This window comes from Lynx rufus, unplaced genomic scaffold, assembly GCF_022079265.1.
Source record: "Lynx rufus isolate CCGP_SWC_20201006 ecotype Redwood Valley unplaced genomic scaffold, mLynRuf1.p SCAF_4, whole genome shotgun sequence".
Classification (NCBI taxonomy): domain Eukaryota; kingdom Metazoa; phylum Chordata; class Mammalia; order Carnivora; family Felidae; genus Lynx; species Lynx rufus.
In genome coordinates, this window is record NW_025814856.1 from 146,356,951 (window position 1) to 146,372,217 (window position 15,267).

The 15,267-nt window shown below is 43.1% G+C and overlaps 1 protein-coding gene across 2 annotated transcripts in view; it reads left to right on the top strand.

Moving 5' to 3' along the window:
• The window catches only part of STRIP2 (striatin interacting protein 2), a 47,689-nt gene that overhangs the window by 17,509 nt on the left and 14,913 nt on the right, over nt 1-15,267 (top strand). For both annotated transcript variants that reach the window (XM_047097295.1, XM_047097294.1), the window contains 7 exons: nt 570-633; nt 1,571-1,642; nt 4,732-4,806; nt 5,500-5,597; nt 6,069-6,195; nt 8,769-8,869; nt 11,828-11,894. In XM_047097295.1, the coding sequence (XP_046953251.1) occupies nt 570-633; nt 1,571-1,642; nt 4,732-4,806; nt 5,500-5,597; nt 6,069-6,195; nt 8,769-8,869; nt 11,828-11,894 (604 nt within the window). The remainder of the gene's footprint in view (nt 1-569; nt 634-1,570; nt 1,643-4,731; nt 4,807-5,499; nt 5,598-6,068; nt 6,196-8,768; nt 8,870-11,827; nt 11,895-15,267) is intronic.

Here is a 15,267-nt window from a genome sequence, read left to right on the forward strand (position 1 = left end):
TGACTACTTTGGGCTTGTGCCATGGAATTTTTTTCCTTCTAGTTTCTTAGAAGAACTCTTATGTTCTTAGCCAGGTGTAGGACTTAACAAGTCATTGCCTCTTGGGCTTCAGTGTCCTCATGAGAGTGTTGGATTAGATGATCCCTAGGAAACCTTCCTGTTTTAATGGGCCAGAATTCTCTGAACAAGCAACATGGTCAGAACAGACCCAGTCTTTCCCCATTTCTCCTCCCTCATGAATTCCTCACATTGGCTGGCCCCTATAAAACTGAGAAAGTATTATTACTAGTGTTTCACTGTAGTTGGGCTACATTCCCTTTTAGGGAACCTACTGCTCCCTGACAAAGTAAATCCCCAAAAAACTATATAAAAATCCAAATTTTCACAAGCACTTCTGTGTGGCATTGTTCTTTTTGTGTCTTATAGCAATAATGGGGGTACTGGAAGCTTATAGAGAAAGATCCAGGGTACAGCATATTGAAAGTGGCATGGTCCATGTAACTCTAGGGAATATCAGTAGTTCTGTATACTTTTGATGCTTATCATCTGGTATATCTCTCATTTCACAGGGACACAGACACCTTGGTTGGATTACCCAGGCCCATCCATGAGAGTGTGAAGACTTTAAAGCAGGTGACCAGAGTGGGCTCTCAGTCTCCAGGGATAGGGAGCCATCAAAACAAGTTGGATTACCCGAGTCCTGAGTATTGGCTCTTCTTCCAGACACATTCTGAACCAATTATTCTGTATTTCCCCTGCAGGAATTTTGGCCAAAGAGGAAAAAATTAGGCCTCTCCCTACTTAAGCATTTTCCTACATTCAGATAGGGGGAAAGTTATCCTTCCTTCCTCTCATGGCTTTTTCCTCCTCCCGCCCCTTGCCTCCTTTCCTCTCACTTCTTTGTCCCTATAGGGCCACTAACTTCCAAAGGCCCAGGATTAGTAGCGGTCTGCTCTGCATCCAAAGTGTATGCGAGCACAAAGAGTAACAATAGTCGTCTCTTGCCCAGACCTTAAATTCTCCCTTACCCCATCATCATCACTCCATACACATGCACACACATATACTCACATGCAGCGAAACTCACCAGGCAGTGGTCCAGGGGCATGGGCCTATTCTTTACTTCCCCTTGCCCTTGGTTGAAGGTAAATACTTAGGGATTTGCTGCTCTTCAACAAATACGGAAACAGAATAAACAGAAACACTGTATATGAAGCACTTGGCTCAATTATTAAGGGTACAAAGGTGAATAAGACTCCTGCCTTCAAAGAGTTCGTGTCCTATTTGGGGTAACAACCCATATACAGGACATTTCCTTATCATTGAGGAAGTTAAGCAAGAGGCTGGTACATATGTGATCAAGGCCCTCAGTATCTTTCTTCTTTTTTTTTAAGTAATCTCTACACCCAGCATCTCAACAACCCCAAGATCTAGAGTTGCACGCTGTTCAGACTGAGCCAGCCAGGTGTCCCCCACCCTTTATTTATTTATTTATTTATTTATTTATTTATCTATCTATCTTATTTTTTTAGTGGCCTCAGCCTCTTAATTGATGTCTTTTCTTCCCCAGCACAAGTACATCTCCATTGCAGATGTTCAGATCAAGAATGAGGAGGACCTGGAGAAGTGCCCCATGTCTTTGGTGAGTCAAGAGTGTCCTACACAGGAGGAGGAGGGCAAGAGGAAATCTGTCTGCAGTGCTGTCACAGAACATGTGTGCATGCTGTTGGGCTCTTACTGTGTGTACCATGCAAGGCAAGGTCCCTACTTTTTATTTTTTGTGTTTTAGGTCCCTACTTTCATGATACATTCAAGTTAGAGAAAAAAGAAAATAAGTAATTAAGGAAACAAGAAGACTATCAGAGAATGGAAGATAATGAAGAAAATTTAAATAGGATGACATGGTAGAGGCATCTATCATGCAGTAGACTACTTTCAATTAGCCAGTCAGGATAGGTGGACCTCTGAGAAGGCGACAGCTAAGCTAAAATGTGAGGTACAAGAAGGAGTTGGCCATAGGAACATAAGGGGAAAGAGAATTCTAAGCAGAGGATACAGCCTTAACAAAGTGAGAGCAAGCTCGGAGTATTAGGGGTAGCGAACGAAGGCCTGTGGCAAGAGCACAGGGGTGAGGGGTGAGGTTTTGTGTGACAAAGTCAGGGAGTGGCCTGGGGCTACTTTACACAGGACTCCTAAGCAAAGATAGGGAGTGTGAAGTTGTTTCACAGTACAAAAGTAAGTCCTTGGAGATTTTAAGCAGGGGAGTGGCATGATCTAATTTATCTTTTCAAAACAGTTGGCTCCTGTGTATAGACTTTACCAGAAAAGAGTGGAAGCAGGGTGATCAGTTAGAGAGCTCTTAAAATAGTCAAGGTGAGAAATGATGGTGATATGGAGTGGGGTAGTAATTACAGAAATAGGGAAAAGTGGAACAAATTTGGGTTTTATTTTGGAGGTGTAGCTGACAAGACTTGCTGGTCAGTTGGATGTGATTAGAAAGGCACGGAGGAATCAAGAATAAGAATCATTTGGGGTGCCTGGGTGGCGCAGTCGGTTAAGCGTCCGACTTCAGCCAGGTCACGATCTCACAGTCCGTGAGTTCGAGCCCCGCATCGGGCTCTGGGCTGATGGCTCAGAGCCTGGAGCCTGTTTCTGATTCTGTGTCTCCCTCTCTCTCTGCCCCTCGCCCGTTCATGCTCTGTCTCTCTCTGTCCCAAAAATAAATAAACATTGAAAAAAAAAAGTTTTAAAAAAAGAATAAGAATCATTTGCCAACATGGGGAGTTCTGTTTCATCAAGAGTTCTATTTTGGTCATACTCAGTTTTAGATATCCATTAGGCAGCCATGCACATGAGCAGTCATGCAAATTGAATGTATAAATCTAGAGTTCTAAGAGAGAGGACTGGCTTAGAGAGATAAATTTGGGAGCTGTTGACTTACTGGACAGTGTTAAAACCATAGAATTGGCTGAGATAACCCAAGGAGGGAATGGAAATAGAGGAAGGAACCCAGGACAAAGCCCTGGGCACACCAGTATGTTGAGGGTAGGATGAGTCAGGAAAGGAGCCAGAAAAGAACAGTAAGAGAAACACTCAGTGAGGTGGGAGAGAATGTAGGAGATTGTGATACTATAAAAACTAAGAAAATTTTTTTCTAGAAGGGAGTGATCAGCTGTGTCAAATGCTGCTGATAAATGGATAAGACTATAGGTGCCCACTGGATAGGACACCATGAAGATAACTGGTGACCTTGTTAAGAGCAACCTCAAGTGAAAAGGTGGGGCTAGTAGCCTGGTTGGAGTATGTTAAAAAAGGAATGTAAAGAAAGGAGGTAGACAGTCAACACAGACAACATAGTTTTATTATAAAGAGGATAGAAATGGGATGGTAGCTGAAGGAGGATGTGGGGTCAAGGGAAGGTGTTTTATAGCTAGGAGATTCTAGAGTATGTTTATGTCCTAAAAGAGACGATCTTGCAGAGAGGAGACGATTGCAGAACTGATGTATTTGACAGAGCAAAAGGGGGAGAGATCCCCAGCACAAGTGGAGGGTTGGCCTTTAATAGAGCAGAGGCGGTTCATCCTTCATGTCAAGAAGGAAGGTAGAGAACCTGGTAGATTTGGTGTTGAGAAGACGAGGGTGTGCCTGTCTGATTGCTTCTGTTTTCTCCATGAAGTATGAGGCCAGGTTAGCAACTATTGAGGGGTTGTGGGGTGAGGGGATTGGTTTGAGGACAAGGGAAAAGGGAAGGTATGACATAGATCTTTTGGAGAGCAGGAAGGCAACCTTAGAAGATTGCCTGAGTTTATTGAATGCCCATTTAAGCAGCAGCTGAGTTATCTGGGATGGCAAGGGCCAGGTTATCCCTCCCTGCCTCAGGGTAGACCTCAGGCAGTGCCTCAGGTGCCTCAAGGCAGTGAGCCTTGCCCTGGAATAGAGGTACCTTGTGAGAGGAAGGACTGCATTGGCCAAAGAGGACAATGGCCTGAGTAACCCCTTGAGCACTGGAGGCCCCTGTCCTCCCACTCTTATAAAAGGCTTAGATAGGGTCATCAAAGGACAAAGAGAGTTGTGCATAAGGGGCCTTGTCATTAAGGAGGAAGGGATGTAGTAGGGGCTGTTGGAGAAGGAAAGAAAATAGCTTCTACCCAAAAGCTTCCCTGCTAATACTCCTTCCTGCCTCTCTGGGCCATGGGTTACCCAACTCCCTTATCAACTTTCTCTACTGAGTTACCTACCTCTCACTTAAGAGCATTTGAGAGCTCTTGGATGGCCTCTGACACCATAGGAAGTGCTTCTGTGTGGGGTATCTGTTCTAGTGTCCCAGGCATACATGCACCCTGACTTAAGTTCCTGTGTGACCAGCAAAGCAGTGGTCTGAGCCAATTCCTAGGTAGGTGGTCTGATTCCTGATCTAACATGTGATGTGGAAAGAAGAATTCTGGATTGATTCCACATAATGGGAAAACCAGAATCAGATTATCAGGGCTGGAAGAGCCCTCAGAGGACATCAGACCAGCCCAGTGATCCTAAAGAAGAGGAAACTAAGACCCAAAAAGGAAAAGTAGCTTACCCAAAGTGATACAATGAGTCATTAACACAGCTGGAATAAGAACCTAGATCTGACTCCCAGCTCAGTGCTCTTTTCATGCCACCCTTCACAACCAAGAAAACATAGCCTTTGGTCAACTGGAAAACGGCCTGGGCAAACTGTGTGTTTTCCTGCCATAGGGGGAAGAGGTGGTACCAGAGACACCATGTGAAATCCTCTACCAAGGCATGCTCTACAGCCTCCCCCAGTACATGGTAAGGAGATTGCTGGGCTGAGCTGCCCTTCTCTGCTGCAAGGAACAGACAGTTGAGAGCCATTTCTAGCTGAGCCATCCATCATTTGAGCTTATTTCCTGAGCATTCAACCCTGAGGCAAGGCATTGTCTAACACATGAGAATTCTGAGCTTTCCTCAGGGCTTCTCCAAGAGGAAGGAGGACTTGGCTTTACTCCCAAGTTCTTCTTTGGGAGGAGTGGAGAATAAGGTGGGATCCATGCAGGATGCATTGGGGGCCCTCCTTCTAAGTAAATATCCTCGACCCTTTGAAGTCTGCCATGGTCTGTCATGTCCTGGATAGCCTCAGGCTGAGTGGTGAGGATGTTGATGGTCAGGGTTAGAGGGAGGAAAGGGATAGAGGAGGTGAGATCATGCTTATACCTCTCACCTTATTTCTAGACATTGCCCCCTCACTCTCTTCCTTCCATCCTCTTCTTTAGAAAGAACAATCTTGAAGCAGAATAGCCTATAAGCTCCCTTCTGGGTCCATAGCCTCATAGGCAGGCCTCTCAGGATTAGGCACCTGTTTGCCCTTCTGGAGGCTGAGAAGATTTGGTTATTGAGGAATGGACATAGAGGAAGCCTTACTTCTCATAGGGCTGTTGAGGTATGGAAAAATAGTCTGTTGAATGGAATGGACAGAGATGGATCTCCTCATTTTCTACTTCCTAGATTGCTCTGCTTAAGATTCTACTGGCTGCAGCCCCCACCTCCAAGGCTAAGACAGACTCTATCAATATCCTGGCTGATGTCCTGCCTGAGGAGATGCCGTGAGTGCTTCAACTGGGTTGGCTGCTGAATGCTAGCTGTTTCGTCTACAGTGTCTCTCTAGTCCCCACCCCACCTTGATAACCCTTATAGGGATTGTCTCCAAAGATGTCTCCCCTCCCTTACCAGTAACCACTTTCCACTGGTGCTCTCTGCTAGGTTCTTTTTAGCTCAGAATTGAGGGTCTGCAGGGCAACATCAGTGCCAGACACTGCGCAGGTATATGGGTAGACAAGGGCTGAACTTTGCCAAGGGTTGAACTTGCCAAAGGAAAGAGAAAAACAAAGAGAGCAGAGGAGCTTTTCTCCAGACAGGCTGGTAAGGGGTAGCTCTGGAGGTTTCCTAGCATAGAAGTTCAGATCTGCCAAGTTCTGGTTCTCTTGTATATGTTGTCTCTGACCCAAATACCTGGGTCCTTGTAGGCCTCTCTCTACGGCTACTCTCTGCACTGACTCCTCCTCTCCTCATTATAGCATCACTGTTCTTCAGAGCATGAAGTTGGGAATCGATGTGAACAGGCACAAGGAGATCATCGTAAAGAGTATCTCTGCTCTGCTCCTGCTACTCCTCAAACACTTCAAACTGAACCATATCTACCAGGTGAGCAGCTAGCAGTGCTCCTCCACAGGTCTCAGGTGTCCCCCAGGCCCTGCTTCCCAAAGAGAGGATGCAGGGGCCTTTGTAGTCCAGTTGAACATCTTTCAGCCTTTTCTATGTCTTCCTCAGGGAATCTCTATACCTGTTGCATAGGCTTGCATGGGGCTGGGGCGGGGGGGAGAGGGGGGTTTGAAGTGGGATGTGAGGTGCAGACATCTGTGTCCTTTGAATATTATCCAAGGGTTGTAGGTAAGAATTCTTCGCTTCTTGGGAATGTGCCCAGCCAGCTTTGAAGCAGTAGAAGACAGGATTCAAGCATTCCATTAAAAAAAAAAAAAAGAAGGAAAAAGTATGTTGAGCATACCTTTCTATATGTGAAGCACTTTTCTAATGTTTGAGATAGAATTCTGAATAATGCACAGTTTTGGCTCTTAAGGGCTTTGAAGTCTTGTACAAGGTATGGATATATAAATAGCTAATTATGGAATGGTAAGTGCAGGATACAGGTAAGTATTAGCTGGTAATCCAACCTGAGATGGGGAAGAGGTGACTTCTAACCTGAGTCCTAAAGAAACAGATGTTAGCCAAGATATGGGAGTTGTCAGGGAAGGAAGATGGGAAGCCTTTCAAGCAGAAATGTTAATTTGTGGAAGTCCAGAGGAGAGAGAGCGAGAGCAAAGTACCTTGGGAAACTGATTAAATGTTGCTGGAGTTCTGCCTGGGGTGGGGGGAGATGGGGAGGGCTGGTGATACATGAAGCTAGAGACGATGGCAGGGAGCAAATCACACAGTTGATAGCACACGGTTATTGAGTACTTCTAATGTGCCCGGCACTCTATTAAGTTCCTATGGGTTCTCATTTAATTCTCTTAACCCTATGAGGTACGTCTTATTTTATCACTGTTTTATAGATAAAGAAACCGAGATTTCCTAAGAAACCTTTCCCAAGAAAGGTTAAGAAGCCTTTTCCCCATGAAGGCATTGTTTGCCATGCTAAGGAGTTTGGACTTGATTCTGTGGGCTTTGCCAAGATATGGGGGAACCTGGGAGCAGAGAATGGATGGTCTCTGTGATGAGAACATGGGGAGGAGAGGGAGACTTCTCATGACTGCTCAGTGTCTCTGCTCCATTGTCCTCCTAAGAAGTCAGAACCAAGCTTGTTGCTAGAACAGCAGGTTCTCGGAGTACACAGAGGCTCCTGCAGGCTCTGTGTCCTTGAGGTTTGACTATATAATCAGGGTATTTCTCCACATTAGTACATCCAGAGACATCTTTGGGTGTGTTACGGGTGTCCTGGGTGCTCACACTTCTTCTGCCAATGTTTGCTGAGCAACAGCAGGGCTGGGAGGAGAAGGGGTGGGTGGGAGATGGTGTTCCTAGTAGAAAGAACAGAGAACTGTGGATATGTTTTTCTGTCTGCTTCTCTTGGTGGGCAGTATGTGGATCAACAGCCAGACAGGTGGGTGGCTTGATGGGCCTTGCCAGTGTGTGTCAGTGTCAGTGAATCCCAACAAGTCTACAGATACATCTCTAACTGAAAAACATTTTCCATAACTTCATAGTGGGTATGTATTGGCTGCTCCATCTGGAGCTTTGGAAAATACCCTGGGTCAGCTGCCAGGGAGAAAATATTTGAGCAGAAGAAAGAAATGGGCAGCCCAAGCTGACTCCCCACCTCTAACCACACGCCCAGGGGCAGAGGGCAGCGTGGTTTGTTTCCATGGCTACTTCTTGGTGACCAGGAAAAGCTAAGGGATTTAAAACACCACAATTTTCTGCTTTTTCAACACAGTTTCTGTACTGTCCCAGTAGTCTGGGTTCTGGATCTGGAGCACACTGTATCTGATGCTCCTCAGTGTATCACAGGCAAAACCTAGGTGATGCAACTCCATGACACTGCCCACTAGGTTTTCCCAGACACAAACCCCATCCAAATTCAAGCGAGCAAAATGGAACCCCTATGTTCGGGTGTTTAGCCATCAAAGAGATCTTGGACTTATTCTCAGTGCAGGGCTTTTATTGATCCATTCGTTAATATACTGATATTGTAAGTACAGGGATAATACAGTGAACCACATAGACTCATGCTGGAGCCCACATTCCAGTGGTTCACTTGGTTACTGTGTGCCATATCCATCCTGACTGAGTGATGCCAGCAGTTGCTGGGAGTAAGCTACACCTGTTTCTGCTATATCAATCACTGTGGAAACACTATGAGCCAGAGGTTTGGTATGGAAGACAACTCCCTCAGGGAGCCTTCCTTTCTTGTTGAGCTTAGGAACAAATTTCACAGCGATTCCTTCTATTTACCTGGAGTGGGATTTTCTTTCTGGCTTGCTTGTGTTTTGTGCTTTTGGTCAGCTTCTTGCAACAACGTACACACACTGAAGATCGTCCTCCATGTAGGATGAGCTGGCTGATGATGCTTCTCCCATTTCTCAGGATGGCTGATAACATAAGTGGACACTGGATATTCTTAGGAATGGATATTGGAGTTGTACTTGCCTATCTTTTTCATACACACTTTCTATTCTCCCCCAAATAAGCAACCTTTCTGTTTGGATCTTTTAATTCAGTTTGAATATGTATCACAACATTTGGTATTTGCCAACTGCATTCCTTTGATCCTGAAGTTCTTCAATCAAAATATCTTGTCCTACATCACTGCCAAAAACAGGTATGGACTCTGGACAGATTTATTTCAAAGGTCTTTTTTGGAATGGATTGAGAAATATACATCTCTGAGCCTTTCAGTTCTCCTTGTGTCCCTAGTCCCTTCAATGTTAGAGCTGTCACTCTTAAATTTAATTTCCTTAAAGTGTAAGTTGATGATGGGGTGTGTGGTTTGGCCTCTTCACAGAGGTATTTGTATTTTAACAGTTTTGAAAACTGAAAAATGTTATGATTCAAATAAATAAAACTGTAACACTGAAATTTTAGCCCTATGGCAGAAGGATCCAGAAGATATTTTTTTGTGAAACAGACTTCTTATTTGGCCAGCCCTGATTTTAGTATAAATCATAAGTTGGATCAATTATGCTTCTTTGTAAATTGTAGTCTTATACCGAATTTGTAACTGAAGGTAAATAATAGATCCTTACTTAGATCAGTTTGTAATAAGACAAATATAGGGTATTTTATTTAATCTCCTTGGCGCTAAGAGGTATTACACATTTTATTCCCATTTCACCAAGTAGGAAACAAATTCAGAGAGCTTCATTGACTTGCTCAAGATTAACATGCTAGTGAGACCACTTAAGTAAGCAGTAGAGGCAGGATCAAAACACAAAATTGTTTTCTGGTCACAATCGCTATGAATACAAATTGCTTTCCACTCCTCCAGCCAAATGGGGACTTGGGGGTTACAGAGTAAATCCTTGTTCTTTAGTTTGCTACTTCCACAAGAACTTGAAGCATGCTAATTAAAGTTTACCAGAAATGCTTTTACCAGAGGCAGAGCTCCTAAAGTAGAAGTAAGAAGGCTGATGTGATTACCTGGGTTGACTGGAGAGCACCAGGAGATGGTGCCTCACCAGTCTTGTCAGTACTGCCTGAAAATCCACCATAGAGAGGCAGCCTACTTATACGTAGTTTAAAATAAAACATACACATGGAACCCAGAGTCATGAGACCTGCCATTTGCTAGCTATGTAATCTAAGTAAGGACATTTTTTTTTGAGCCACAGTATTTTCATCTTATGATGAAAATAATACATCCTCTCACTATATCATAGAGATTTTATATAAGCATTAATTAAGAGAAACATACAAGAGTCCTGTTCCACATTTCCGGGGTTGGAGATCCATCCTTGCTTCGATCAATCAAGTATGACTGGGGTTCAGGAACTAAATACCTACCCTGCACCATGGGCCTAGACGGGAGAGGCAGACAATCTGATAGGTGTCTATTGGGTTCCATTTGGAATTGGAAGAGTGGTAGTGCCAGCCTACATCATTTACTAAGATTGGCTTGGATAAGATGGTCCTCTTTTGCATCACCTGTAAGCTTTACTGTTGCATGATCCCTGAAAACTTGGAGCACTCCTACATCCTTATTGCATAGTTTTATCATGGCTTTTACAATCCAGATAGATATTCCAGAAACTTGTAACTTTATTTTTGGCCCCCTTAGGCTAGAATTCCGTTCACTGAGACTGCAACACATCCATCTTTGATTTCCCACCCCCATTTCCTGGTTGCCAGCACCTACATAGCCATGGGGCTTTGTCTGTGGGAGGTGGGTAGATAAGTGGATACGCCAGCCAAGAAAGTTTATCCTAATGGAGCAGTACAGAACTGGCAACCCTGGGAGAATCCAGCAGAGTGAATTAAGATGATGAGCAACGTTATAGGTTGTTCCACTGCCCTCTCTTCTTCTATCTTGGTTCCCCTAGGTTATCGTTGAGTTTCTTGGACAAAGGTAAATATTTCTAGGTAAACAAATTGTTGCTTTTTGTTTGGATAGAGTTTTGGTTTGTTTTTTTGTTTGTTTGTTTTTTCAAATCTATTTATTTTGAGAGAAAGAGACACAGCAGGAAAGGGGCAGAGAGAGAGGGAGACACAGAATCCTAAGGAGGCTCCAGGCTCTGAGCTGTCAGCACAGAGCCCAACGTGGGGCTCGAACTCACGAGCCGTGAGATCATGACCTGAGCCGAAGTCGGACACTTAACCGACTGAGCCACCCAGGCACCCCTGCTTGGATAGAGTTTTGACTTTTGAAATGTAGGGTCAGGTCCAAGAAACCCCATACTCCTCTTTATAGCCCCTGCTTTGACAACATCCTTTATCCATTTCCAACTGCACTAGTTCAGATGGATTGGTTATAAACCTTATGGAAAGTCAGAACCAGAGGAAGCATTAGAGATGAGCTAAATTCTGCATTGTACCAACAAAGAAAGGAGAAAAGGAAAGCAAGAACTGTAATTTTGAGTAATTCTGTCTCTGTCGTCATGCAGTGCCTCATTTCCCCTGCCTACTCATGCCTGCTTCTCTGGGCTCACTGCAGAGCCTCCAGCTCCCTTGCAGTCCCCCACTGTGGGTTTTGGGGACAGATGCCATTCCCATTCTTGAACTACTAGATCGGCCCTGCTGTAGGAAGCTGCCTCTGTCTTAAGCTTCCTCCAGGAGTGGCTTCTGCGATATTTCCCAGAGCTTCTGGCTTCCAGAAACATTTGGTAAAGGACACAGGAGAGAGCTTCGTTTCATCCTCACATCCACAGATTGTTAGTAATTGGGCAGCAAGTTTGAAGGTTGGGCAGCATCTCTGGGAACGCAGTTCACACATACACACAAGCATACACTTAAATGCAAAAACACAAATGCACACAATTGTCCATGCATTTTAAAGAAGGGAGGAGAAAGGTGGCTATCCTACAGGCTCTCTTGCTGGTCTCTTTTGCATCTGCCAGATGGGGGGCCAGCCTGAAGGAACTCTGTTTGTTCCTCTCATGACTGAGGAGAGGAGACTGGAGCTGGAGTTTCCTGGCACCACAACCCTCAGTTTCAGCTGAGGTCACTAGCGCTTTGGGAACTAGATGGGGCCTGCTGGAGAGAAATAACTCCTGCCATTTCAGATACTGCCATGTTTTGCCATCGCTATTTCCCTAAAGCCTGTCCCTTTCTCTGTGTCCTGCAGCATCTCAGTCCTGGATTACCCTTGCTGTACCATCCAGGATTTGCCGGAGCTTACTACAGAGAGTCTGGTAAGCAGAGGGGAATTTGGTAGCTTTTGAAATTGCCAGGCTGGGATTTACTCTTCCATTTCTTCTTCAGCCTCCTCATGCCCCTGGTTTGAGAGTCTCAGATCAATAAAGGTATATTGGCAAGAGCACAGAGGCAGTGGGGGCTTAGAGCTGCTGACCCAGTTGAGCAAAATTGGGAAAAGCTGCGCATCATAATTTGCAGAGAAGAGAAAAGGGTCAGTGACAAACACTAAGGAGGAGAGGGAATTTAGAAAGATAATGGGACTGAAATTGAATGTGAACATCTGTGCTAAATGACAGGACAATCTCTACTGGTCTATTCCAAACCATGATCTGTCTCCTTTCTGCTATGTCACAGGCTATTCACTTTTCATTTTCATATAGATTGTAAAAAGTAGAAGTGTACCTTGCTTAGGTCCCTCTAAGCCAAAAGTTGGTAATAGCCACAGAAGATTGACCCAGAAAGTTCTTCATCCTGGAAACAACTTTAAGCAAATCAGAAAGTTCTTCAGCATTATTTTGAATTTCATGAAATGGACTAATCGACAGCATATTGAAGATCAATTGTCTGCCATGTAGATATACCCCCTAAGATATACTGAGTTCACACCCTCACCCTGTTGCATTTACTTGGTTATCTATATTTGTTTCTCTGTTTAACTGAAAGCTCCTTGAAGGAAGAGTTTCCTTCAAGGAAGGAATGAAGAGCATCATCTTCATTTTTATATCCCCAGAGTGTAGCACTATGGTACATGGAAGGAGCTCAAATGCTGAATGACTGGATGATAGCACCCACGTGTCCCCCAACTTTAATACCTGCAAAACATGGTATCCGAAAAGTATATTATACACAAATAGAATGATACCTTCTGTGGTACAGGTTTTATAGAACCATAGGATTCTTCGCTGGAGGGGAACTGAGAGCCATTTAGCCCAACCCCCTGTTTCAAAGATGAAAAACCAGAAGGCCCAGTGGATGAAGTGACTTATCATAGTCCACTCCTCATAGATGACAGATCCTGAATTAGAAAATGACCCGTGTCCTAAGATATTAAATCTAGCACCCTTTTTAGCATCAGGGCAGAGATTTCCTGTCTTACTTAGATGTGGTCTCAGCAGCCAAGGAAGCTCAGAGCTTCTTATGCCTATAGAGAGAGGTAATAAGTTGTCTAACAACCCTGTTTATGCACATGATGTTATTCAGTCTATAAAATACTGTAAGGGGTGCCTAGATGGCTCAGTCAGTTGAGCATCCGACTCTTGATTTCAGCTCAGGTCATGATCTCACAGTTCGTGAGTTCAAGCCCTGTGTCAGGCTCTGCACTGACAGTGCGGAGCCTGCTTGGGATTCTCTCCTCTCTCTTCCTCTCCTCCGCTCACGTGTGCACTCCGCGTGCTGTCTCTCTCAAAATAAAGAAATAAACTTTAAAATAACTGTATAAGCTTGATGTTACTGTTTTATAGATGGAGAATTTAACTGCCAAAAGCTTACAGTTGAAAGTAGCAGAGCCAGGGTGGAGACTTACATCCCTACCATTCAGAGTTGGAATGAGGAAAGCACTTTCTCACAGAAAACAGTGGTATACAGCATTAAAGTGCTACTGTTAGTAGGGCATTTCAAAACATAAAGTCAGCTTTTAATGGCTGAAATCTATTTCTTAGTGCAATATGTTCTTTTTTCTCAATCCCACATATAGAAAATTGATGGAAATTATACCTTCAAATATCTTTTGATGGATCTTTGAGGATATGAGCATAAAATTATTGAAATAATTGTCATGCCTCTGAGAAGATTTTATTGTTATCCATGAGCAGGTGAAAGCACGTATCTATTCTAAATAAAACAGTTCATGCTAGGTAGTCCTCTCCTTTCTGTGAAGCAACAGTGGCACCTGGTGGTTTCATTTGGTAACCACAGATTTTTCTCGCTTGAATTCATGGTACTAGTACTCCCCCTGAGCCCAATCATGGGCTTAAGTAACTAGCAAGTTTACTCCACGTAGGTCCTCGACATAATGGTTTGTTTATCTAAACTGATGGCTTCTGTACTCAGAAAAGACTAATGTTCATATGAGTAAGATTTATCTCTTTTCCAGGCTCAATAAATTCATTGTAAACAGAAAATGAACTGGGTTTTTATAAATGTGTAGGATTTTCTTTAAATAATATTGCAATTTTCTTTCCTGGTTATAAAATCAGTATATACCATTGTAGAAAATTGGCTAAATACAGAAAAATAATGGGAAGAAAACAAAAATACCTTAATTACACTGCCTACATGTAACTACTGTTAACGTTTTGCTGCAATCACCATATATGTACATATTCATTCGTATATATACACACACATTATTTAAAAGAATAAGGACTTTGGGTTATGTTTCAATTTACATGATAAAATTTAAATCACAATGTGACTTTAAACATATTTGAAAACATAATTTTTTTTTAAGTTTATTTTTTTTCTTTGAGAGAAAGAGCAAGCTGGGGAGGGGCAGAGAAAGAGAGAGAATCCTAAGCAGACTTCACACTGCAAGCATGGAGCCCGATGTAGGGCTCAAACCCACAAACCATGAGACTGAGTCAAAACCTAGAGTCAGACACTCAACCAACTGAGCCACCCAGGCGCCCAAGAACATAATTTTTAATAGCTACACATAATATTCCTCTTCTTAATTTTCTTAATTGATTGTTTTCTACTACTGTTGGGGTTTTCTGTGTAACTCCAAAATGAACATCCTCACACATGAATCTTTGACTTTGTCTCTGATTATCTAAGATAGATTCCTAGAAATAGAATTACTCAGCTGAGGTAGTCTTGGTTCATATTTTCTCAGTTTTCTGAATTTGAACTGAGTTCAACTTCATCTAGAACTCCAGTTGCACATTTAATGGACATGAAATAAGGTCAAAGTTAAAGGCACTTTCTAAAGTCTTCCCATTTTGTCAACATGTTTAGCTCTACAATAAGACATCCTTACCCATGTACTGAGAAGTTTCCCTACATACCTGGTATAGGAAGGCTTACAATTTTTGGATCTCCAAATGTCTATATTCAAGTTCAATCCATTAAAGTAGGAAAAAATTAAATTCCAAACATAGAAGGGTAATGAATGCATGATTGTGTGGAAGATAGGTTGCTAGAAAAGTCAGTGATATGGCTTCAGCAAGTATTGTAGAATACTCATCATCTGAATGGTTATTTGGGGCAGTGGTATAAAAAGTAGAGTGAGCAAGATGATGCTTTGGGGGATGGAATATTTTGATCTTTTATGTATTAACATCTCTTTCCATATTTATGTATATATTAGAACATACATAATGTTATTACAATAATGTATTTCTAACTTATAAGTAAACATGTATATTTAGG